The following is a 24,686-nucleotide window of genomic DNA, read 5'->3' as shown; positions in this document are numbered from 1 at the left end:
CAGCGCTACTTGAAAACTAACCATATTTTGGGCGTGCACCTGTCTGGATTACACCCAGGTCATGGTACGGATTCAGCACTGCTCGACGTGAAGAACCAGCTCAATGAGCTTAAGGACTAGGGTAGGCCTGCCCTTTTGCTTCTCTTAGATCTATCGACGGCCTTCAATCTGGTCGACCACAAAATCCTTTGTCACCACTTAACTGAGGCAGCCAACTTTTCAATTAAGGCTTCAACTTGGATTGCCTCTTTCCTGGAGGAAAGATAGGGTATTTTTCTGAAAATGCCTATGCCCATCCTGCACCTATCTCCTGCGGCATACCTCAAGGGTCGTGTGTATCCCCGACCCTGTATAATATATTCACAAAACCACTCTTTGACTTATTAGACTCCATCGGCATATCCTACCCAAACTATGCCATGATAACCAAATTCTACTCCCCCTTTGCAGCAACTATCAAGAAGAGTCTGCAACGCTAAACACCACTTACATAATTGTTCAGGCCTGGCTGGCTCCCCATTGCCTTTGTCTAAATGACGAAAAGACAGAGATCCTTATGGTAGGTCCATTAGCAGCGATTAAGAAGGTTGACACCAAATACACCTCCTTCAATATAGATGGCACCCGAATACCTGTGTCTTCCTCTGTGAAAACTTTGGGATTATACCTGGACGCTACTCTATCACTCACACGGCAGGTGAACACAATAGCCACTTATGCCGCCTAAAACACTAAACTGATTAAAGAAGCGGACAAGGGAGGCAAAATAGTTATTTTGAAAACATCAGACTATATCCTAATGGTGGAAACACACCTCAAAAATACAACTTGCTACGAGACCATATCAGAGAGCCCACCGCCCCGCATTCTGAATGAATGGAACATCATGAACACAGATTGGCATGAAAATGGACTCCTAGCGGATGATGAGTTTGACTTTGTACGGAACAAACAACCAACACTTGCTACAATATACTGTCTCCCAAAAATTCACAAAAAATACAATCAAATCCCCCCCAGCAGACCAATCATAAATGGAATAGGTTCAATAAGTGAACCAATATCGGCATATATCGACCAACATCTGCAACCCCTAGCAGCCAGTCTCGCATCATTTGTACAAGACACGAAACATATTATACGCCAACAAAGAAAAAGGTTGTCCCCTTTCCCATTGTAAAGATTTGAAAAAAAGCCCTCCTTACATTAGTGGGGGCACAAATGTGTTCGTACCTTGTCCTTGTTTGAATCTTTACTAAGAGTTCGACAAGGGGACTACTGACTGTGTGGGTCAAGGTCTATGTCTGCTTCTACAGTTTGGACCGCACCTCTATTAGTTTGGGCCCTATATGTGCCAGACTGGTGACAAAAGACCATATACAACATAGGTGTGTTGCAGAAACTATTTATATAGTACACGTGTGTGATGCTGTAGCGAAAAAAGGTTTACAGTGACACATATATACAGTGTGGAGAAAGAATAAAACAAAATATAACCATGTTTCACTTTCCGTGCCAAAATTCCATAGACAGAGAGGGAAGGAACATAGATGCAGCCTAGATTGGTTGCTAAAACATATTTCTAGTGGCATATAATCAAGTAAAACAGTTATGTAAACGTCTAGGATGCCACATGAATTCTGAGGAACAGTTTCCTCTAGGCTAAATCATTTGAGCAGGATTTTATCAGGAAAGAAAAGGACTTCTACATATAGTAGTGTTGCTTTCACTACTACTTATCGTCTCTCAACTTAAATGCTCAGGTTGACCTTTAAGGTCTGGGTCTTTGGACTATAGAGATATCTCAGAATATAGCCCGAAACATATTATATAGCAGCTTGAACACATACATTGGGAAGAAGACTTCAGACTAGTAACTTTTGACGTCACCTCACTTTACACGAGCATCCTGCACTTGAAAGGAATGGAATCAACAAACTACTTCCTTAAAGCCAGATCAATCTCATATTAGGACCAAAATAAAATGATTTTGGAGATGCTTAACTTCGTATTGAATAATAACTACTTTCTATTTGACAATGTCACGTATAAACAACGACAAGGAACTGCCATGGGGGCCAAGTTTCCCCCCTCCTATGCCAACCTCTACATGTGGTATTACGAACTGAAACACGCCTGGACTCGCAAAGCATTCACTGAAAACAATGACATAATATTTTGGGGACGCTACATAGACGATATCCTGGTCATATGGAAAGGGGATGTCAAATCTTTGAAAGAATACCATCAATACCTAAACAGTAATGAATACAACTTGCATCTGACTATGGAAGAAAGTGAACACAGAATACATTTTTTGGATTTGGAACTCTATGTACATAACAATAAAATACAAGCAACACTTTATACCAAGCCCACAGCAGGAAACAGTATACTACATGCAAAGAGCAATCATCCGCAACACATCATCCGCAATATACCTCTAGGAGAATTCACCAGAATCAAAAGAAATTGTACTCAGGAGAGCGAAATGATCAAACATGTGGAGATAGCCACCAATAAATTCAAGGCAAGAGGATACGACAAACTCAATTAGCAAAAGCCTATTCCAAAATAATGGAAACTTCAAGGAACGATCTGTTACAAAACAAACCAAAAAGAAAAAAACAACCACCACAAAATATAACGAGGTTCATCACATCATATAGCTCAGACATTGGGCCTCATTACACGGTAGGCGGTAAAATACCGGCACCGCCTTGGCGGAATGGGGATTTACTGCCCCATTCCAAGGTTGGAGGGGCGGTAAATCCCCTTTCCACCATTGCCCTTACCCATTCCCATTTCTGCCCCATAGGGCTCTATGGGAATGGGGAAGGTGCTAATTACGGCACTGCAATTTTGCGGTGCCGTAATTAGCTCCGAGGTCCCTTAGCGGGTTGGATTTTAACGCCTGCAAAAAGCAGGCGTTAAATCCCCCAACCCGCAAAGGGACCTCGTAGTAAGGCGGTAAGGATTTACCGGTACCGGTATTTTACTGGTACCGGTAAATCCCTACCGCCATCTGTGTAATGAGGCCCTATATGTCTTTGAAAAGAATTCTAAGAAAACATTGGCATCTATTGAAATTAGACAACGATTTGAAGAAACATATAGAAGATCAACCTAGCATCACCTACAGAAAAGCCAAAAACCTAAAACAGATACTCTGCCCTTCGCATTTTGTACGTGAACCAATACAGACAGGGAGATCAAAAATGTGGTCAAAACAAAAACTCAAGGGCAACTATAAATGCAGCACATGTAATGTTAGTAAATTCTCAGAAAATGGAAAAAAGAGTATATCCCTACCAAATGGGAAGGAACACGAAATCAACGATTTCATAAATTGCAATTCGAAATATGTAATTTACGTCATTGAATGCATCTGTAAAAAATTATACGTTGGCAGCACAATCCGAGCACTCAAAACTAGGATATCGGAACACTTAAGAACAATCAAAAACCGGGACATAAGATATCCTATTGGCAAATATGTTGTAATGGAACACAATCAGGACAGTTTGGAAGGCATAAGATACTTTGGACTCGAACTTGTAAAAACACCACCAAGGGGTGGAAATAGAGAAAGAAGACTCCGCCAGAGAGAACCTCTCTGGATCTGTAACTTGGACTGCTGCCACAGTGGTCTAAATTTTGATTCTGAACTAAGACACTATCTATAAAGTACGCATATCTCCAGCAGGATTTGGAAAACATTGGGATGTCATATGCTATGTGGATTTAACTTGCATATCCTTAATGTCTAGAACTGAAGATTATGCCAATCAGCATGTTTATACTAACTACCAAAATGATTCATGCAAAAATGAATGCAAAATCAGACCATTAACCTTTCTTTCTTTTCTTTCTTTTTTATAAATTGGCCATATTAATCTACAGGCTAGAATCAGATCTACTAAACTTATGTCCTTTCGTCTTACTATCTTTCTTTCTTCACTCTCTAAGCAGACCTTAAGCATTTGGAGTCAAGACAACCTTAAACATGAATCATGGCGACACATGGCCATACACAGCGCTACAAAGCTGTCCACACCTTTGATTCTTACCTCTGGGCCTCCGTAATCTAATATTACCATACAGCCAATGAGAATGGAGCTCGCGCCTGGCAAGTCGTGATCCAATCACGCTCATGCCGTGAGCAACACAAGGCACGCGATGACGTCATCACGCTAATACGTGATGGCGTATATAAATAGCGGCCATTTTGAGAGATCCAAATCTAGCACATCGATCAGATCTCTCAAGTGGCCTTGGAGCGAAAGATCGGGATCAAGCTAAAGCACTATAAAGGTAAGATATGGATGGGAACATTACATCCCTTTGAATAGAACCACCCAACCCACAAAGGGCTTATCATTCAAAGGCAAATTGCATATCTCCCTCCCTCCCTACTTTTCTCTCAAATAGTGGGCCACTGCTTACAGAGATTAGACACAAGGAATGGGAGAACAGCCCAACGGCATATAATTAAGGATCATTTTGAATCAATTGAAATCTAGAACTAATAAATCCAGCCCACCAGAAGTAAGTCAATCATGCATATAAACAAGTATTCTTTGCCAACATTAAAACTAATTTATCGAACTATGAGGTCCCTCAGGTAACAGAGCATTTATAGTTTTTGCTTCTTGTTCCATTTGTTTTCAGGCAAAATTTAGAATTGGAACTGCTTTTGAAAATAAACGCTGTAAACAAGAATTTGTGTATTTCAAACCCTCCTGATGAACCATCCTAACTGGATGGAGAAACACGTGTTGAGGGGACTTTGAATTCATATTCCAGCAATAACAACTTGAATGGTTATAACTAATATCTCTGTATGAATGGAATACAGAGCATATCCTGAGAGGGGACTTTGAATGTTGAAATTCCATTTGCTGTAATGTTAATTTGAACTGTCACAACCAATATCTCTGCATGAATGTAATACAGAAGAACATTGAGATGAAAATCGAAAATCAAATTAATAAATAACCATTCAAAATTGGTATTTTGAGCGCACCATCATCTTTGTTAATTTCGTTTCCACTAAACTGATAGATGCTGCCAGACCATTCTTATCTCCTGACAACTGCTTCACAATTGCCCGGGCTATCGTTAGATCTAGGCCTGACTATTGTAATGCCCTCCTTGCAGGTTCCTCTGAGCACAACATCAGGAAGTTATAGGTGATCCAGAATAATGCACTGCAAGCAGGTCTCAACATCCCCAGAAGTGAGCATATCACTGCGGCAAGAAAAAAGTCCATTGGCTCCTTATTCGTGAACAGATCTTATTCAAAACCCTGTCAATTACACATAGATGTCTCTCCAATGAAGCTCCCCCCGTACCTGTCAATGAAAATTTCAAAAGAAAAGTAATCTAGACCCACCACAGTAGCCTATGCTCATCACCTCACCCAACCCAAATTCAAACGAGCAAAAGCAGGCGGCTCAAGTGTTTCTACTGTTGCAGCCAAACAATGGAACTCACTCCCTCTGGCCTTGCGAGCCGAGCAATCATACTGGACCTGCTGGAGATCACTAAAAACGCGGCTGTTTGCATAACCGGCCAGCTGTACTTTGTCTATTCTCCTGTCCTTCATGTACATTTGTCAAGAGTAACTGGTCATGTAATAGCGCCTTGATGGCCTCTGGTTTAGCGCGCTATATAAATGGATAAATAAATGATTCTGCAGAATCAGTTTTGAAGGTGACGGCTGGAGCGATGACTGCAGAGTTATGAATGTCTTGGTGGGGGCATGCTGAGATGAACACCACTTACCTGTGACCAAACGATGCTGAATGCAGACGCCCACATGGGATCATTTTGTAAAAAGTGCGAAGCAAAGGAAGGTGGCCAGCAACATTGGCACGTACCCACCCTTGGGTCTCCTGCTTGCAAGGTGAAAATCAAAGAGTAAAAACAGGCAAACCCGCCTTCGCTCTGCTTTTACTGTCCGTTTATATGGAAATGTCGCCTGCAAATGACGCTTTGCAGGTGCGAGAAGCAGGCAGATTCCACAGGAATCCACACACTTTAGGCTTGCATGAAAATCTCAAGCAGGAGCCATTTGCAGGCGGAGGAATGCGTGTCGTAAATCAGTGTTTGCTCTTACTCCTTCAAATTCATTGTCAATCCCCTGGAGTGTAAAAATAAGGTGCAGATAGCATGCTCCTTCCTGCTATGTCTTCATTTTGCCTTCCTCTTCTTATGAAATAACCCTCCATGACAGGGGTTAAGTCCTAAACAAAAATAGTGGGGGTACTCTTTAACATATGCAGTGGGGTATGACATCACCAGAAATTAGCATATCCAACCTGCATCAAGGTGACATATGCACATTTCATTTAATTGGCTTTCCATAACCATACAAATTGCACAGAATTGCCTTTCATAAAATCAATACCCATGTTTTAAACTCCAAGAATCAATACCAACGTTTGTCATGGAACATGCAGTCGCAAAATATGTAATTTCAATTTTAGTTGTATTGCGTTTTTCATCAGGTTAGATCTAGAACAGCCTATGCAAACTGCCTTTCAGTCCCCCCTTCAAAATGACGACAACCGGGTGAAATAGCTTCCCCGTCAAAGCGGCCCATCTGTGGAACTCCCTCCCACCTACTTTAAGAAGTGACCAATCTTACCCACTCTTCAGATTAAACATGATCAAATGGCTCAAAGAAAGTGATCTATAACATAACTGCACAAGTTACTTGACGTAGCAAATTACTGGACCCTGCCTCCCGCTGCGACGACTCCTCACCTGCATTACCTTAATGCTGTACTGACTCCATTTTTGTAATGCACCTGTAATATTTACTGTATTCGAATTTATTTGTATTTTGATGCCTATGAAACTTTGTAACTTGTAAGCCTAAAGCATTCTTATCTCCCCGCCCTGATACCTTCGGGTCTGGCACGCGCTACAAACAAACAAACAAACGGTGCAATGGTGAAGTGCCTGATCCGCGACCCTGGCGACTGCAGTTCAAATCCCCAGGTTGCCATAAATTCAAACAAGACTGAAAAATTCTCATTTACTAGACAACCTATAAAATACCCAGGGGGGAACTGTGCCCACCCTCTGAAAAAAGTGGGTGACTCCGTCCACCTGCATGTACTCTCAACATGAGCCCTGCTCCATGAGTAGCTTTGACTCTGGAGTGGTCCTTGGACTCTTGCAAGACAGACAGGTGACTGTTGGAAGGCTTTCAATTAATCTTAACCATTGGCATTGCTCTAAGAAACCTCCAAACCGCCGCTTTGCAGCCTGATATGACATTATTACGGAAGAGGAAAGACCATATGCAAATCAGGCTTAGTCCCACCCTAAAAGGGGCAGTCCAGCCAGAACTGCTTGGTCACATCCCTTCTGCACAAGACCACAAGCAACCCCAGAAATATTTAGCCCCATTGAGTGTCATCATTGGGGTGTAGATTGTGTTGCTGAGAACAGCAGGGTTTGGTCACATGTCTGGGCATACACGTCTTACTCGGGGTAACATAAGCAAAACAGAAAGGTAACGGCTGGAAGGTTTTAAAACAATCATGACCACTGGCATTGCTCTGGGCAACCCTCCAGGCCATCGTTGTCCAACCTGCTAAGCCTTTACAGAAGGAGAACGTCCAGGGTTCTTTGGACCGAGAAGCTTTGTAATCATTATAATGTGTTACTATAGAAATGTGTTCTAGAAAATAAGGGCAATATTTGAGAAAAATGCGCGATGAGCACAAGGGCCAGAAGAAATGCAAGAGGGAACGCAGGGAGAGAAAGGAGCCGGGGCTAAGAATGTGAAGGGGAAAAGAATGTGAAGGGGAAAGAAAGGAGCCGGGGCTAAGAATGTGAAGGGGCTAAGGATGGAAGGGGAAAAGCATGTGAAGGGGGAAAAAGGATCTGGGACAAAAAATGTGAAGGGGCTAAGAATGTGAAGGGGAAAAGAATGTGAAGGGGCTAAGGATGGAAGGGGAAAAGCATGTGAAAGGGAAAGAAATACGCCAGGGCTAAGAGTGTGAAGGGGAAAAGAATGTGAAGGGGAAAGAAAGGAGCCAGGGCTCAGAATGTGAAGGAAAAAAGAATGTGAAGGGGAAAGAAAGGAGCCGGGGCTTTGAATGTGAAGGGGAAAGAAAGGAGCAGGGGCTAAGAATGTGAAGGGGAAAAAAATGTGAAGGGGAAAGAAATCAGCCAGTGATAAGAATGTGAAGGGGAAATTAATGTGAAGGGAAAAAGCATGTGAAGGCGAAAAGCATGTGAAGGGGAAAAGAATGTGAAGGGGAAAAGAATGTGAAGGGGGGAAAAAAGGAGCTGGGGCAAAAAATGTGAAGGGACTAAGAATGTGAAGGGGAAAAGAAAGTGAAGGGGGAAAAAAGGAGCCGGGGCTAAAAATGTGGAGGGACTAAGAATGTGAAGGGCAAAAGAATGTGAAGGGGAAAGAAAGGAGGGGCTAAGAATGTGAAGGGGAAAAGCATGTGAAGTAGAAAAGCATGTGAAGGGGAAAGAAAGGAGCCGGGACTAAGAATATGAAGGGGAAAAGAATGTGAAGGGGCTAAGAATGTGAAGGGGAAAAGAATGTGAAGGGGAAACAAAGGAGCTGGGGCTAAGAATGTGGAGGGGAAAAGAATGTGAAGGGGGAAAGCATGTGAAGGGGAAAAGCATGTGAAGAGGAAAAGCATGTGAAGGGGAAAGAAAGGAGCGGGGCTAAAAATGTGAAGGGGAAAAGAATGTGAAGGGGGAAAGCATGTGAAGGGGAAAAGCATGTGAAGGGGGAAAAAGGATCTGGGACAAAAAATGTGAAGGGGCTAAGAATGTGAAGGGGAAAATCATGTGAAGGGGAAAAGAATGTGAAGGGGAAAGAAAGGAGCTGGGGCTAAAAATGTGAAGGGGCTAAGAATGTGAAGGGGAAACGAATGTGAAGGGGAAAGAAAGGAGCCGGGGCTAAGAATGTGAAGGGGAAAAGAATGTCAAGGGGGAAAGCATGTGAAGGGGAAAAGCATATGAAGGGGAAAAGAATGTGAAGGGGCTAAGAATGTGAAGGGGAAAGAATGTGAAGGGGAAAGAAAGGAGCCAGGGCTCAGAATGTGAAAGAAAAAAGAATGTGAAGGGGAAATAAAGGAGCCGGGCTAAGAATGTGAAGGGGAAAAGAATGTGAAGGGGGCTAAGGATGGAAGGGGAAAAGCATGTGAAAGGGAAAGAAATGAGCCAGGGCTAAGAGTGTGAAGGGGAAAGAATGTGAAGGGGAAAGAAAGGAGCCAGGGCTCAGAATGTGAAGGAAAAAAGAATGTGAAGGGGAAGGAAAGGAGCCGGGGCTTTGAATGTGAAGGGGAAAAGAATGTGAAGGGGAAAAGCATGTGAAAGGGAAAGAAATGAGCCAGGGCTAAGAGTGTGAAGGGGAAAAGAATGTGAAGGGGAAAGAAAGGAGCTGGGGCTAAGAATGTGAAGGGAAAAAGAATGTGAAGGGTAAAGAAAGGAGCCGGGGCTAAGAATGTGAAGGGGAAAAGTATGTGAAGGGGAAAGAAATCAGCCAGTGATAAGAAGGTGAAGGGGAAATGAATGTAAAGGGAAAAAGCATGTGAAGGGGAAAAGCATGTGAAGGGGAAAAGAATGTGAAGGGGAAAAGAATGTGAAGGGGGGAAAAAAGGAGCCGGGGCAAAAAATGTGAAGGGACTAAGAATGTGAAGGGGAAAAGAAAGTGAAGGGGGATAAAAGGAGCTGGGGCTAAAAATGTGGGGGAACTAAGAATGTGAAGGGGAAAAGAATGTGAAGGGGAAAGAAAGGAGGGGCTAAGAATGTGAAGGGGAAAAGAATGTGAAGGGGAAAAGCATGTGAAGTGGAAAAGCATGCGAAGGGGAAATAAAGGAGCCGGGGCTAAGAATATGAAGGGGAAAAGAATGTGAAGGGGCTAAGAATGTGAAGGGGAAAAGAATGTGAAGGGGAAAGAAAGGAGCCGGGGCTAAGAATGTGGAGGGGAAAAGAATGTGAAGGGGGAAAGCATGTGAAGGGGAAAAGCATCTGAAGAGGAAAAGAATGTGAAGGGGAAAGAAAGGAGCAGGGCTAAAAATGTGAAGGGGTAAAGAATGTGAAGGGGGAAAGCATGTGAAGGGTGAAAAAGGATCTGGGACAAAAAATGTGAAGGGGCTAAGAATGTGAAGGGGAAAAGAATGTGAAGGGGAAAAGAATGTGAAGGGGAAAGAAAGGAGCCGGGGCTAAGAATGTGAAGGGGAAAAGAATGTCAAGGGGGAAAGCATATGAAGGGGAAAGAAATGAGCCAGGGCTAAGAGTGTGAAGGGGAAAAGAATGTGAAGGGGAAAGAAATCAGCCAGTGATAAGAATGTGAAGGGGAAATGAATGTGAAGGGAAAAAGCATGTGAAGGGGAAAAGCATGTGAAGGGGAAAAGAATGTGAAGGGGAAAAGAATGTGAAGGGGGAAAAAAGGAGCCGGGGCAAAAAATGTGAAGGGACTAAGAATGTGAAGGGGAAAAGAAAGTGAAGGGGGATAAAAGGAGCCGGGGCTAAAAATGTGGAGGGACTAAGAATGTGAAGGGGAAAAGAATGTGAAGGGGAAAGAAGGGAGGGGCTAAGAATGTGAAGGGGAAAAGAATGTGAAGGGGAAAAGCATGTGAAGTGGAAAAGCATATGAAGGGGAAAGAAAGGAGCAGGGCTAAAAATGTGAAGGGGAAAAGAATGTGAAGGGGGAAAGCATGTGAAGGGGAAAAGCATATGAAGGGGAAAAGAATGTGAAGGGGAAAAGCATGTGAAGGGGAAAAGCGTGTGAAAGGGAAAGAAAGGAGCCGGGGCTAAGAATGTGAAGGGGCTAAGAATGTGAAGGGGAAATAAAGGAGCCGGGGCTAAGAATATGAAGGGGAAAAGAATGTGAAGGGGGTAAGAATGTGAAGGGGAAAAGAATGTGAAGGGGAAAGAAAGGAGCCGGGGCTAAGAATGTGAAGGGGGAAAGCATGTGAAGGGGAAAAGCATCTGAAGAGGAAAAGCATGTGAAGGGGAAAGAAAGGAGCAGGGCTAAAAATGTGAAGGGGAAAAGAATGTGAAGGGGGAAAGCATGTGAAGGGGAAAAGCATATGAAGGGGAAAAGAATGTGAAGGGGAAAAACATGTGAAAGGGAAAGAAAGGAGCCGGGGCTAAGAATGTGAAGGGGAAAAGCATGTGAAGGGGAAAGAAAGCAACCAGGGCTAAGAATGTGAAGGGGCTAAGAATGTGAAGGGGAAACGCATGTGAAGGGGAAAAGCATGTGAAGGGGAAAGAAAGGAGCCGGGGCTAAGAATGTGAAGGGGAAAAGAATGTGAAGGGGAAAATAATGTGAAGGAGAAAAGCATGTGAAGGGGAAAGAAAGGAGCCAGGGCTAAGAATGTGAAGGGGCTAAGAATGTGAAGGGGAAAAGCATGTGAAGGGGAAAGAATGGAGCCGGGGCTAAGAATGTGAAGGGGAAAAGCATGTGAAGGTGAAAAGCATGTGAAGGGGAAAAGAATGTGAAGGGGGAAAAAGGAGCCGTAGCAAAAAATGTGAAGGGGCTAAGAATGTGAAGGGGGAAAAAACATGTGAAGGGGAAACGCATGTGAAGGGGAAAGAAAGGATCCGGGACTAAGAATGTGAAGGGGAAAAGAATGATACGGGGCTAAGAATGCAAGGGGCTAATAATGTGAAGGGCAAAAGAATTGGAAGGGGAAAAGCATGTGAAGGGGAAAAGAATGTCAAGGGGGAAAAAGGAGCCTGGGCTAAAAATGTGAAGGGGCTAAGAATGTGAAGGGGAAAGAAATCAGCCAGTGATAAGAATGTGAAGGGGAAATGAATGTGAAGGGAAAAAGCATGTGAAGGGGAAAAGCATGTGAAGGGGAAAAGAATGTGAAGGGGAAAAGAATGTGAAGGGGGAAAAAAGGAGCTGGGGCAAAAAATGTGAAGGGACTAAGAATGTGAAGGGGAAAAGAAAGTGAAGGGGGATAAAAGGAGCCGGGGCTAAAAATGTGGAGGGACTAAGAATGTGAAGGGGAAAAGAATGTGAAGGGGAAAGAAAGGAGGGGCTAAGAATGTGAAGGGGAAAAGAATGTGAAGTGGAAAAGCATGTGAAGGGGAAAAGAATGTGAAGGGGCTAAGAATGTGAAGGGGAAAAGAATGTGAAGGGGGTACGAATGTGAAGGGGAAAAGAATGTGAAGGGGAAAGAAAGGAGCCTGGGCTAAGAATGTGAAGGGGGAAAGCATGTGAAGGGGAAAAGCATCTGAAGAGGAAAAGCATGTGAAGGGGAAAGAAAGGAGCAGGGCTAAAAATGTGAAGGGGAAAAGAATGTGAAGGGGGAAAGCATGTGAAGGGGAAAAGCATATGAAGGGGAAAAGAATGTGAAGGGGAAAAACATGTGAAAGGGAAAGAAAGGAGCCGGGGCTAAGAATGTGAAGGGGAAAAGCATGTGAAGGGGAAAGAAAGCAACCAGGGCTAAGAATGTGAAGGGTTTTACAAAGGTAGCGGGCGCCCCTCTCTCGCAAGAACAGACATGATAACCTGTTCAGTGGTTATTAACCACTTGAGAGTTCGCAGCCACTGCTTTTACTCACTGTGCCTTTCACAGATGGGAAATATCCATTTGCATATCAGTCTTTGTCCTGCCCAGGGGCAGTCCAGCACCGAAATACAATGGCAATTCCAATCTGTGAAAGGCACAGTGAGTAAAAGCAGTGGCTGCGAACTCTCAAGTGGTTAATAACCACTGAACAGGTTATCATGTCTGTTCTTGCGAGAGAGGGGCGCCCGCTACCTTTGTAAAACTATTTGTTAAGGAACCTGGGATTGGTAACCCTAGGTCTCCTGGGGGCAACCAGACGTGGTCTCCCTCTCACTGTGCTTAGAGAGGCATCAGCTTCACCTCACTGATGATCCCCAACAAGGGTGAAACACGTGTATGGGGTTGCTGGTGGCACTCTCGTTCAGATTGGAATTGCCATTGTATTTCGGTGCTGGACTGCCCCTGGGCAGGACAAAGACTGATATGCAAATGGATATTTCCCATCTGTGAAAGGCACAGTGAGTAAAAGCAGTGGCTGCGAACTCTCAAGTGGTTAATAACCACTGAACAGGTTATCATGTCTGTTCTTGCGAGAGAGGGGCGCCCGCTACCTTTGTAAAACTATAAGAATGTGAAGGGGCTAAGAATGTGAAGGGGAAACGCATGTGAAGGGGAAAAGCATGTGAAGGGGAAAGAAAGGAGCCGGGGCTAAGAATGTGAAGGGGAAAAGAATGTGAATGGGAAAATAATGTGAAGGAGAAAAGCATGTGAAGGGGAAAGAAAGGAGCCAGGGCTAAGAATGTGAAGGGGCTAAGAATGTGAAGGGGAAAAGCATGTGAAGGGGAAAGAATGGAGCCGGGGCTAAGAATGTGAAGGGGAAAAGCATGTGAAGGTGAAAAGCATGTGAAGGGGAAAAGAATGTGAAGGGGGAAAAAGGAGCCGTAGCAAAAAATGTGAAGGGGCTAAGAATGTGAAGGGGGAAAAACATGTGAAGGGGAAACGCATGTGAAGGGGAAAGAAAGGATCCGGGGCTAAGAATGTGAAGGGGAAAAGAATGATACGGGGCTAAGAATGCAAGGGGCTAATAATGTGAAGGGCAAAAGAATTGGAAGGGGAAAAGCATGTGAAAGGGAATGAAATGAGCCAGGGCTAAGAATGTGAAGGGAAAAAGAATGTGAAGGGGAAAGAAAGGAGCCGGGGCTAAGAATGTGAAGGGGAAAAGAATGTGAAGGGGAAAGAAATCAGCCAGTGATAAGAATGTGAAGGGGAAATGAATGTGAAGGGAAAAAGCATATGAAGGGGAAAAGCATGTGAAGGGGAAAAGAATGTGAAGGGGAAAAGAATGTGAAGGGGGGAAAAAAGGAGCTGGGGCAAAAAATGTGAAGGGACTAAGAATGTGAAGGGGAAAAGAAAGTGAAGGGGGATAAAAGGAGCCGGGGCTAAAAATGTGGAGGGACTAAGAATGTGAAGGGGAAAAGAATGTGAAGGGGAAAGAAAGGAGGGGCTAAGAATGTGAAGGGGAAAAGAATGTGAAGTGGAAAAGCATGTGAAGGGGAAAAGAATGTGAAGGGGCTAAGAATGTGAAGGGGAAAAGAATGTGAAGGGGCTAAGAATGTGAAGGGGAAAAGAATGGAGCCGGGGCTAAGAATGTGGAGGGGAAAAGAATGTGAAGGGGAAAAGCATCTGAAGAGGAAAAGCATGTGAAGGGGAAAGAAAGGAGCAGGGCTAAAAATGTGAAGGGGAAAAGAATGTGAAGGGGGGAAAGCATGTGAAGCGCAAAAGCATGTGAAGGGGTGAAAAAGGATCTGGGACAAAAAATGTGAAGGGGCTAAGAATGTGAAGGGGAAAAGAATGTGAAGGGGAAAGAAAGGAGCTGGGGCTAAAAATGTGAAGGGGCTAAGAATGTGAAGGGGAAAAGAATGTGAAGGGGAAAGAAAGGAGCCGGGGCTAAGAATGTGAAGGGGCTAAGAATGTGAAGGGGAAACGCATGTGAAGGGGAAAAGCATGTGAAGGGGAAAGAAAGGAGCCGGGGCTAAGAATGTGAAGGGGAAAAGAATGTGAAGGGGAAAATAATGTGAAGGGGAAAAGCATGTGAAGGGGAAAGAAAGGAGCCAGGGCTAAGAATGTGAAGGGGCTAAGAATGTGAAGGGGAAAAGCATGTGAAGGGGGAAAAGCATGTGAAGGGGAAAAGAATGTGAAGGGGGAAAAAGGAGCCGTAGCACAAAATGTGAAGGGGCTAAGAATGTGAAGGGGGAAAAACATGTGAAGGGGAAACGCATGTGAAGGGGAAAGAAAGGATCCGGGGCTAAGAATGGGAAGGGGAAAAGAATGATACGGGGCTAAGAATGCAAGGGGCTAATAATGTGAAGGGAAAAAGAATTGGAAGGGGAAAAGCATGTGAAGGGGAAAAGAATGTGAAGGGGGAAAAAGGAGCCTGGGCTAAAAATGTGAAGGGGAAAAGCATGTGAAGGGGAAGAAAGGAGCTGAGGTTAAGAATGTGAAGGGGAAAAGAATGTGAAGGGGGAAAAAGGAGCCGGGGCTAAAAATGTGAAGGGGAAAACAATGTGAAGGCAAAGAAAGGAGCCAGGACTAAAAATGTGAAGGAGAAAATAATGTGAAGGGGAAATGCATGTGAAGGGGGAAAGCATGTGAAGGGGAAAAGAATGTGAAGGGGCTAAGAATGGAGCCAGGGCTAAAAATGTGAAGGGGAAAATAATGTGAAGGGGAAAAGCATGTGAAGGGGAAAAGAATGTGAAGGGAAAAGAATGTGAAGGGGAAAAAAGGAGCCAGGGCTAAAAATGTTAAGGGACTAAGAATGTGAAGGGGAAAAGAATGTGAAGGGGAAAAGAATGTGAAGGGGGAAATAAGGAGCAAGGGCAAAAAATGTGAAGGGGCTAAGAATCTGAAGGGGAAAAAAAGCATGTGAAGGGGATACGCATGTGAAGGGGAAAGAAAGGAGCTGGGGCTAAGAATGTGAAGGAGAAAAGCATGTGAAGGGGAAAAGAATGTGAAGGGGAAAAGCATGTGAAGGGGAAAGAAAGGAGCCGGGGCTAAGAATGTGAAGGGGAAAAGCATGTGAAGGGGAAAAGCGTGTGAAGGGGAAAGAAAGGAGCCGGGGCTAAGAATGTGAAGGGGCTAAGAATGTGAAGGGGAAAAGCATGTGAAGGGGAAAGAAAGCAACCAGGGCTAAGAATGTGAAGGGGCTAAGAATGTGAAGGGGAAACGCATGTGAAGGGGAAAAGCATGTGAAGGGGAAAGAAAGGAGCCGGAGCTAAGAATGTGAAGGGGAAAAGAATGTGAAGGGGAAAATAATGTGAAGGGGAAAAGCATGTGAAGGGGAAAGAAAGGAGCCCGGGCTAAGAATGTGAAGGGGCTAAGAATGTGAAGGGGAAAAGCATGTGAAGGGGAAAGAAAGGAGCCGGGGCTAAGAATGTGAAGGGGAAAAGCATGTGAAGGTGAGAAGCATGTGAAGGGGAAAAGAATGTGAAGGGGGAAAAAGGAGCCGTAGCAAAAAATGTGAAGGGGCTAAGAATGTGAAGGGGGAAAAACATGTGAAGGGGAAACGCATGTGAAGGGGAAAGAAAGGATCCGGGGCTAAGAATGTGAAGGGGAAAAGAATGATACGGGGCTAAGAATGCAAGGGGCTAATAATGTGAAGGGCAAAAGAATTGGAAGGGGAAAAGCATGTGAAGGGGAAAAGAATGTGAAGGGGGAAAAAGGAGCCGGGGCTAAAAATGTGAAGGGGAAAACAATGTGAAGGGGAAAGAAAGGAGCCAGGACTAAAAATGTGAAGGGGAAAATAATGTGAAGGGGAAAAGCATGTGAAGGGGGAAAGCATGTGAAGGGGGAAAGCATGTGAAGGGGAAAAGAATGTGAAGGGGCTAAGAATGGAAGGGGAAAAGAATGTGAATGGGAAAGAAAGGAGCCAAGGCTAAAAATGTGAAGGGGAAAAGCATGTGAAGGGGAAAAGAATGTGAAGGGAAAAGAATGTGAAGGGGGAAAAAGGAGCCAGGGCTAAAAATGTGAAGGGACTAAGAATGTGAAGGGGAAAAGAATGTGAAGGGGAAAAGAATGTGAAGGGGGAAATAAGGAGCAAGGGCAAAAAATGTGAAGGGGCTAAGAATCTGAAGGGGAAAAAAAGCATGTGAAGGGGAAACGCATGTGAAGGGGAAAGAAAGGAGCTGGGGCTTAGAATGTGAAGGGGAAAAGAATGTGAAGGGGCTAAGAATGTGAAAGGGAAAGAAAGGAGCAGGGGCTAAGAATGTGAAGGGGAAAGGAATGTGAAGGGGAAAAGAATGTGAAGGGGCTAAGAATGGAAGGGGAAAAGAATGTGAAGGGGAAAAGAATGTGAAGAGGAAAAGCATGTGAAGGGGCTAAGAATGTGAAAGGGAAAGAAAGGAGCTGGGGCTAAAAATGTGACGGGGAAAAGAATGTGAAGGGGCTAAGAATGGAAGGAGAAAAGAATGTGAAGGGGAAAGAAAGAGCGGGGATAAGAATGTGAAGGGGAAAATAATGTTTATTTATTTATTTATTTATATATATATAGCACTGAAAGTGAAGTGGAAAAGCATATGAACGGGGAAAGAAAGGAGCCGGGGCTAAGAATGTGAAGGGGAAAATAATGTTTATTTATTTATTTATTTATATAGCACTGAAGGTGAAGGGGAAACGCATATGAACGAGGAAAGAAAGGAGCCGGGGCTAAGAATGTGAAGGGGAAAAAAGGAGCCAGGGCTAAACATGTGAAGGGGCTAAGAATGTGAAGGGGGAAGAATGTGAAGGGGAAAAAAAGGAGCCAGGGCTACAAATGTGAAGGGGAAAAGAATGTGAAGGGGCAACGAATGTGAAGGGGCAACGAATGTGAAGGGGAAAGAAAGGAGCCAAGGCTACAAATGTGAAGGGGAAAAGAATGTGGAGGGGCAACGAATGTGAAGGGGCAAAGGGGCAACGAATGTGAAGGGGAAAAGAATGTGAAAGGGAAAGAAAGGAGCAGGGGCTAAGAATGTGAAGGGGAAAAGAATGTGAAGTGGAAAAGAATGTGAAGGGGAAAATAATGTTTGACCTTTTAAACAGTGAGGCAAAGGCAGTGGTTAGATACAGTCCAAATCAGGCAATTTATTTTCTGCTGTATTGCGAATGTCTGGATGCATGCATTTTTTTTAAAATCACATGTACATTTTTTCTTTTCTCTGTGATCAGGGAAAGAGCGGGCTGGACCGTGGGGGTCCTGGAAGCCTCCGAAAAGAAGCAGGACCGCCCAGAGCCAAGAATGTGAAGGGGCTAAGAATGGAAGGGGAAAAGAATGTGAATGGGAAAGAAAGGAGCCAGGGCTAAAAATGTGAAGGGGAAAATAATGTGAAGGGGAAAAGCATGTGAAGGGGAAAAGAATGTGAAGGGAAAAGAATGTGAAGGGGAAAAAAGGAGCCAGGGCTAAAAATGTTAAGGGACTAAGAATGTGAAGGGGAAAAGAATGTGAAGGGGAAAAGAATGTGAAGGGGCTAAGAATCTGAAGGGGAAAAAAAGCATGTGAAGGGGATACGCATGTGAAGGGGAAAGAAAGGAGCTGGGGCTAAGAATGTGAAGGAGAAAAGCATGTGAAGGGGAAAAGAATGTGAAGGGGAAAAGCATGTGAAGGGGAAAGAAAGGAGCCGGGGCTAAGAATGTGAAGGGGAAAAGCATGTGAAGGGGAAAAGCGTGTGAAGGGGAAAGAAAGGAGCCGGGGCTAAGAATGTGAAGGGGCTAAGAATGTGAAGGGGAAAAGCATGTGAAGGGGAAAGAAAGCAACCAGGGCTAAGAATGTGAAGGGGCTAAAAATGTGAAGGGGAAACGCATGTGAAGGGGAAAAGCATGTGAAGGGGAAAGAAAGGAGCCGGGGCTAAGAATGTGAAGGGGAAAAGAATGTGAAGGGGAAAATAATGTGAAGGGGAAAAGCATGTGAAGGGGAAAGAAAGGAGCCAGGGCTAAGAATGTGAAGGGGCTAAGAATGTGAAGGGGGAAAGCATGTGAAGGGGAAAGAAAGGAGCCGGGGCTAAGAATGTGAAGGGGAAAAGCATGTGAAGGTGAGAAGCATGTGAAGGGGAAAAGAATGTGAAGGGGGAAAAAGGAGCCGTAGCAAAACATGTGAAGGGGCTAAGAATGTGAAGGGGAAAAAACATGTGAAGGGTAAACGCATGTGAAGGGGAAAGAAAGGATCCGGGGCTAAGAATGTGAAGGGGAAAAGAATGATACGGGGCTAAGAATGCAAGGGGCTAATAATGTGAAGGGCAAAAGAATTGGAAGGGGAAAAGCATGTGAAGGGGAAAAGAATGTCAAGGGGGAAAAAGGAGCCTGGGCTAAAAATGTGAAGGGGCTAAGAATGTGAAGGGGGAAGAAAGGAGCCAGGACTAAAAATGTGAAGGGGAAAATAATGTGAAGGGGAAAAGCATGTGAAGGGGGAAAGCATGTGAAGGGGGAAAGCATGTGAAGGGGGAAAAAGGAGCCGGGGCTAAAAATGTGAAGGGGAAAACAATGTGAAGGGGAAAGAAAGGAGCCAGGACTAAAAATGTGAAGGGGAAAATAATGTGAAGGGGAAAAGCATGTGAAGGGGGAAAGCATGTGAAGGGGGAAAGCATGTGAAGGGGAAAAGAATGTGAAGGGGCTAAGAATGGAAGGGGAAAAGAATGTGAATGGGAAAGAAAGGAGCCAGGGCTAAAAATGTGAAGGGGAAAAGCATGTGAAGGGGAAAAGAATGTGAAGGGAAAAGAATGTGAAGGGGAAAAAAGGAGCCAGGGCTAAAAATGTGAAGGGACTAAGAATGTGAAGGGGAAAAGAATGTGAAGGGGAAAAGAATGTGAAGGGGGAAATAAGGAGCAAGGGCAAAAAATGTGAAGGGGCTAAGAATCTGAAGGGGAAAAAAAGCATGTGAAGGGGAAACGCATGTGAAGGGGAAAGAAAGGAGCTGGGGCTTAGAATGTGAAGGGGAAAAGAATGTGAAGGGGCTAAGAATGTGAAAGGGAAAGAAAGGAGCAGGGGCTAAGAATGTGAAGGGGAAAGGAATGTGAAGGGGAAAAGAATGTGAAGGGGCTAAGAATGGAAGGGGAAAAGAATGTGAAGGGGAAAAGAATGTGAAGAGGAAAAGCATGTGAAGGGGCTAAGAATGTGAAAGGGAAAGAAAGGAGCTGGGGCTAAAAATGTGACGGGGAAAAGAATGTGAAGGGGCTAAGAATGGAAGGAGAAAAGAATGTGAAGGGGAAAGAAAGAGCGGGGATAAGAATGTGAAGGGGAAAATAATGTTTATTTATTTATTTATTTATATATATATAGCACTGAAAGTGAAGTGGAAAAGCATATGAACGGGGAAAGAAAGGAGCCGGGGCTAAGAATGTGAAGGGGAAAATAATGTTTATTTATTTATTTATTTATATAGCACTGAAGGTGAAGGGGAAACGCATATGAACGAGGAAAGAAAGGAGCCGGGGCTAAGAATGTGAAGGGGAAAAAAGGAGCCAGGGCTAAACATGTGAAGGGGCTAAGAATGTGAAGGGGGAAGAATGTGAAGGGGAAAAAAAGGAGCCAGGGCTACAAATGTGAAGGGGAAAAGAATGTGAAGGGGCAACGAATGTGAAGGGGCAACGAATGTGAAGGGGAAAGAAAGGAGCCAAGGCTACAAATGTGAAGGGGAAAAGAATGTGAAGGGGCAACGAATGTGAAGGGGCAAAGGGGCAACGAATGTGAAGGGGAAAAGAATGTGAAAGGGAAAGAAAGGAGCAGGGGCTAAGAATGTGAAGGGGAAAAGAATGTGAAGTGGAAAAGAATGTGAAGGGGAAAATAATGTTTGACCTTTTAAACAGTGAGGCAAAGGCAGTGGTTAGATACAGTCCAAATCAGGCAATTTATTTTCTGCTGTATTGCGAATGTCTGGATGCATGCATTTTTTTTAAAATCGCATGTACATTTTTTCTTTTCTCTGTGATCAGGGAAAGAGCGGGCTGGACCGTGGGGGTCCTGGAAGCCTCCGAAAAGAAGCAGGACCGCCCAGAGCCATGGGGGTGAGCCAGCAAAGTCAGCTCTCAACTTACGAGCAGTGCCATTGAGGTCCTGACAGCGCTCAATCGCTGGACCCTCCAAAGAGGGTGAACTCCAAGCTTTGGGAATGGGGCATTATTGTTGGCAACTGAGATGAACCATTGTATTGCGGGGGAGGGGGGCGATGCAGGTGTGTTGCTATTGTGACCCATGGGTGCTTTTGACTTGTTTGAGGGTGATAGTGAGGTATGTGACACATCCACCTGAGTGTCACGGTTGAGTTGCAGGCAAGGCCTTGCTATGGATACACTATGCAATCAACAGCTCAAGACCCCCATCTTCAAGGAATGGCTCCTCCCTAACACCTAGTTCCAGAACCTCCACTCCTCATCCTACCAGAGACTTAGGCATCTGTGTCCTGCTGCTTCCTCCCCTGGTTGCTTGTACCTCATTGGCTGCCAAATTGCCCATCCCTAAATCCTGTGGATTTTTCAGGATAAAAGGAGGTTTTCCCCGTGGAGTAACCTGGATAGAAGGTGTAGGGGACGGATGAGCTATAGTGCCACATAGCCTTCTTCCCTGGCAGGGGATGCTGATCTCCCTCTGGTTCTCTGTCCAGTTTCCTTCCCCAGTCCCAGGGTTATAGCCCCCACCTCACGTGTTGAGACGCTTAACCTAGTCCCAGGGATATGACGCCAAACTGGCTCCTTGGCAGCCTACCCACAGCCTCGGTGCCATAGTGCCCACCTAACCCCTTGGCAGCCTACACGCAGCCTCACTGCCATATTGCCCACCCAACGCCGTGGCAGCCTACACGCTGCCTCACTGCCATAGTGCCCACCTAACTTCTTCGCAGTCTAAACCCAGCCACAGGGTTTGGCACCCTTAGCCCTTCTTGAAAGTCTAAAAACATTCTCAGGGTTAAGGTACCCTGCTCACTTTATGATAGTGTCAAGGATATAGTGCACAGCTCATCAGGGCTTTAGGGATATATCGCCCTTATTTTTGGAGCCAACTCTACAATGGCTCATCCTATGAGTAGTTTGAGGCCTGCTGGACAAGACTCCAGTGTGCATTTCTCAGAAGACACAGGCTCCTGGGGTTCCTCTCCGTGTAGATGTTCACAGCCCTGGGATGTTTCTAGGTTTGTCCAGTAGGTGTTTCTCATCGCCCTCCTCTGGCCTCCACTCTCTGTGGTCTTTCAGCTCAGGCAGGTGGAACACAGTAGTGGTGTTTTGAACAGGGAGGAGGCCCCTGATAATCCCATTCTCGGATGATGGCACTGATAGGCTGGCTTTCCAGGTGCCTAGTGTCCTGTAATGAGTCCCCTCAGGGAAGGCGCTCTAAGTCGCTAGTCCTGCTGTGTAGAATATTGCCCGGCACTGCCTTCCTTCGGCTGAATTCTGAAAGCTCACGAGTGTAACAATTACACAAAGGAGGGAGGAAGAGGGATGGCTTGGTGGGTAAAGCTCTTTATATCTGGATGCAGTGAAACTGAGGAGTAATGTGTGTGAGGAGTAGAGTGCCTGGCATCAGTGCACACAGAGGGCCGAGGAGAGCTGTGTGGGCAAGGCGAGGTAGAGTGCCTGGCATAAGGGCACACAAGGAGGGCTCAGGAAGAAGTGCGTGTGTGAGCAGCAGAGTCCCGGGCATTAGGGCACACACAGAGGGCTGAGGCGAGGTGTGTGTGTGTGTGTGCGAGGAGGCAGAGTGCCTGGCTTTAGGGCACACAAAGAGGGCTGAGGCGAGGTGTGTGTGTGTGAGTGAGAGTAGGCAGAGTGTCTGGCATTAGGGCACACAAGGAGAGCTCAGGAAGATGTGTGTGAGGAGCAGAGTGCCGGCCATGAGAGCACACAAAGAGGATCTGTGTGTGTGTGTGTGTGTGGAGCAGAGTCCCTGGCATCAGTGCACACAAAGAGGGATCATGAAGATGTGTGTGTGTGAGGAGCAGAGTGCCGGCCATGCGAGCACACACAGAGGATCTGTGTGTGTGTGTGAGGAGCAGAGTGCCGGCCATGCGAGCACACACAGAGGATCTGTGTGTGTGTGTGAGGAGCAGAGTGCCGGCCATGAGAGCACACACAGAGGATCTGTGTGTGTGTGTGAGGAGCAGAGTGCCGGCCATGAGAGCACACACAGAGGATCTGTGTGTGTGTGTGAGGAGCAGAGTGCCGGCCATGCGAGCACACACAGAGGATCTGTGTGTGTGTGTGAGGAGCAGAGTGCCGGCCATGAGAGCACACACAGAGGATCTGTGTGTGTGTGTGAGGAGCAGAGTGCCGGCCATGAGAGCACACACAGAGGATCTGTGTGTGTGTGTGAGGAGCAGAGTGCCGGCCATGAGAGCACACACAGAGGATCTGTGTGTGTGTGTGAGGAGCAGAGTGCCGGCCATGAGAGCACACACAGAGGATCTGTGTGTGTGTGTGAGGAGCAGAGTGCCGGCCATGAGAGCACACACAGAGGATCTGTGTGTGTGTGTGAGGAGCAGAGTGCCGGCCATGAGAGCACACACAGAGGATCTGTGTGTGTGTGTGAGGAGCAGAGTGCCGGCCATGAGAGCACACACAGAGGATCTGTGTGTGTGTGTGAGGAGCAGAGTGCCGGCCATGAGAGCACACACAGAGGATCTGTGTGTGTGTGTGAGGAGCAGAGTGCCGGCCATGAGAGCACACACAGAGGATCTGTGTGTGTGTGTGAGGAGCAGAGTGCCGGCCATGAGAGCACACACAGAGGATCTGTGTGTGTGTGTGAGGAGCAGAGTGCCGGCCATGAGAGCACACACAGAGGATCTGTGTGTGTGTGTGAGGAGCAGAGTGCCGGCCATGAGAGCACACAAAGAGGGTCTGTGTGTGTGTGTGTGTGTGTGTGGGTGTGTGTGCGCCTAACATACCTTATTTATTTAGCATAAGCTTAGCAAACAGATCTGTTCCAGCGAGGCCACCGTATGCCACTCCTAGGCTTTACTTTGACTGTAGTCCATTTTATTCAACTGAACTGACCCATGACTGCGACTCCCAGAATTCAGCTGGTGAAGATATGAACGCACAGGCCTGGGGCACTGTGAGCCCGATTACAGGAGATATCTGGTAACCTTGTGTAAAGGCGCGAGATGAAATAACAAGGGCAAGAGAAATCAGGAAATGAGAGAAAGATGGAGGTCCCAGACAGACCTCTGAGGAGCAAAACAAAACATAGGAAGATTAGTAGACCAGGAGAAGTCTAAATGCACACAGCATATATATGATGAGAACTGCAGCAATCTAGGGGTACACCTGAAATCCCAGCCGTAGCAAAGTGAGGCCTGGGCTCGGCGACCTCTGGTTTTGGGTCGCCAACAGTGACCATGGGGTATCCCTGGCTGCCGTATCTCCTCCCGATACTCAAGTGTTCGGGTAAGCTATCCTGTGAGTGCCTAGCACCCATAGCAAGCCTCTAGCACCCACAGGGGCAGCAGAAATAGAGGCGCTATTGAGCACCAGCCCTACCAGTCTGCAGGAACCAGCAAAGAACTGAGCTCCAGGAATTATGCCTACCAGAACTGGTGCTATCATTTAAGGGTTAACTGTGACACCTATGCAACCCTTTGGGGTGTCTAATTACATACTCTTTGGGGAATGCAATGTATGTTTTCAGCCTAGGTAGCTTCTGCAAGGCTATGTGATGTCACTTCTCGTCAAGTCATTACAGTGGAAGTTCACGTGATGACCCTTTCTGTGATGTCTTGAGGAGAGGGTCAAAGTAAGTGTCATGTCACTTCCACGACCTAAATAATTTAGGTGAAATGACTATTACGCTAATATAAAGCGCAGAAGAACACAAAGCAAAGAGATAAAGAAGTAAGGTAGATAGGTGGAGACACCAGGCAAGACATGGATGGCATCGGAAGAAGAAGCAGCGGGATAAGCACAAGAAACAAAGTGAGAATTCAGATTCTGAGACATCCTCAGAAGAATTGATGGGTGCATAAAGCAGTGGGATCGGGCAGGGTCTTCAAAAGATAGGCGTGGATTCAATCAACTTGACACATAAAGTAGGCTGTAAAATCAAGAGCTGTCAAGCCACTGCAGGAGGATTTGGTGAAGACGGGGACAACAGGTGGCGTACAGGTACAAAAAACGAATCTGCATGACACAGTGACTGATATTTCCAGAGCACCCTATGCCACAAAGG

The 24,686-nt window shown here is 45.6% G+C and overlaps 1 protein-coding gene across 2 annotated transcripts in view; it reads left to right on the top strand.

Moving 5' to 3' along the window:
• PDCD1 (programmed cell death 1) overlaps positions 1-24,686 on the top strand; it is a 161,861-nt gene that overhangs the window by 121,060 nt on the left and 16,115 nt on the right. The window contains exons 5-6 of one of the 2 annotated variants that reach the window (XM_069617485.1): positions 17,709-17,780; positions 20,465-20,536. The exons of the other annotated variant lie outside the window; for it this stretch is intronic. Coding sequence (XP_069473586.1) covers positions 17,709-17,780; positions 20,465-20,536 — 144 coding nt within the window. The remainder of the gene's footprint in view (positions 1-17,708; positions 17,781-20,464; positions 20,537-24,686) is intronic. 2 annotated transcript variants of the gene reach the window in all.

Source organism: Ambystoma mexicanum, chromosome 10 (genome assembly GCF_040938575.1).
Source record: "Ambystoma mexicanum isolate Mex_15411 chromosome 10, UKY_AmexF1_1, whole genome shotgun sequence".
Lineage (NCBI taxonomy): Eukaryota > Metazoa > Chordata > Amphibia > Caudata > Ambystomatidae > Ambystoma > Ambystoma mexicanum.
The sequence above is the reverse complement of the archived record's forward strand: the minus strand, read 5'-3'. Positions and strand labels throughout refer to the sequence as shown.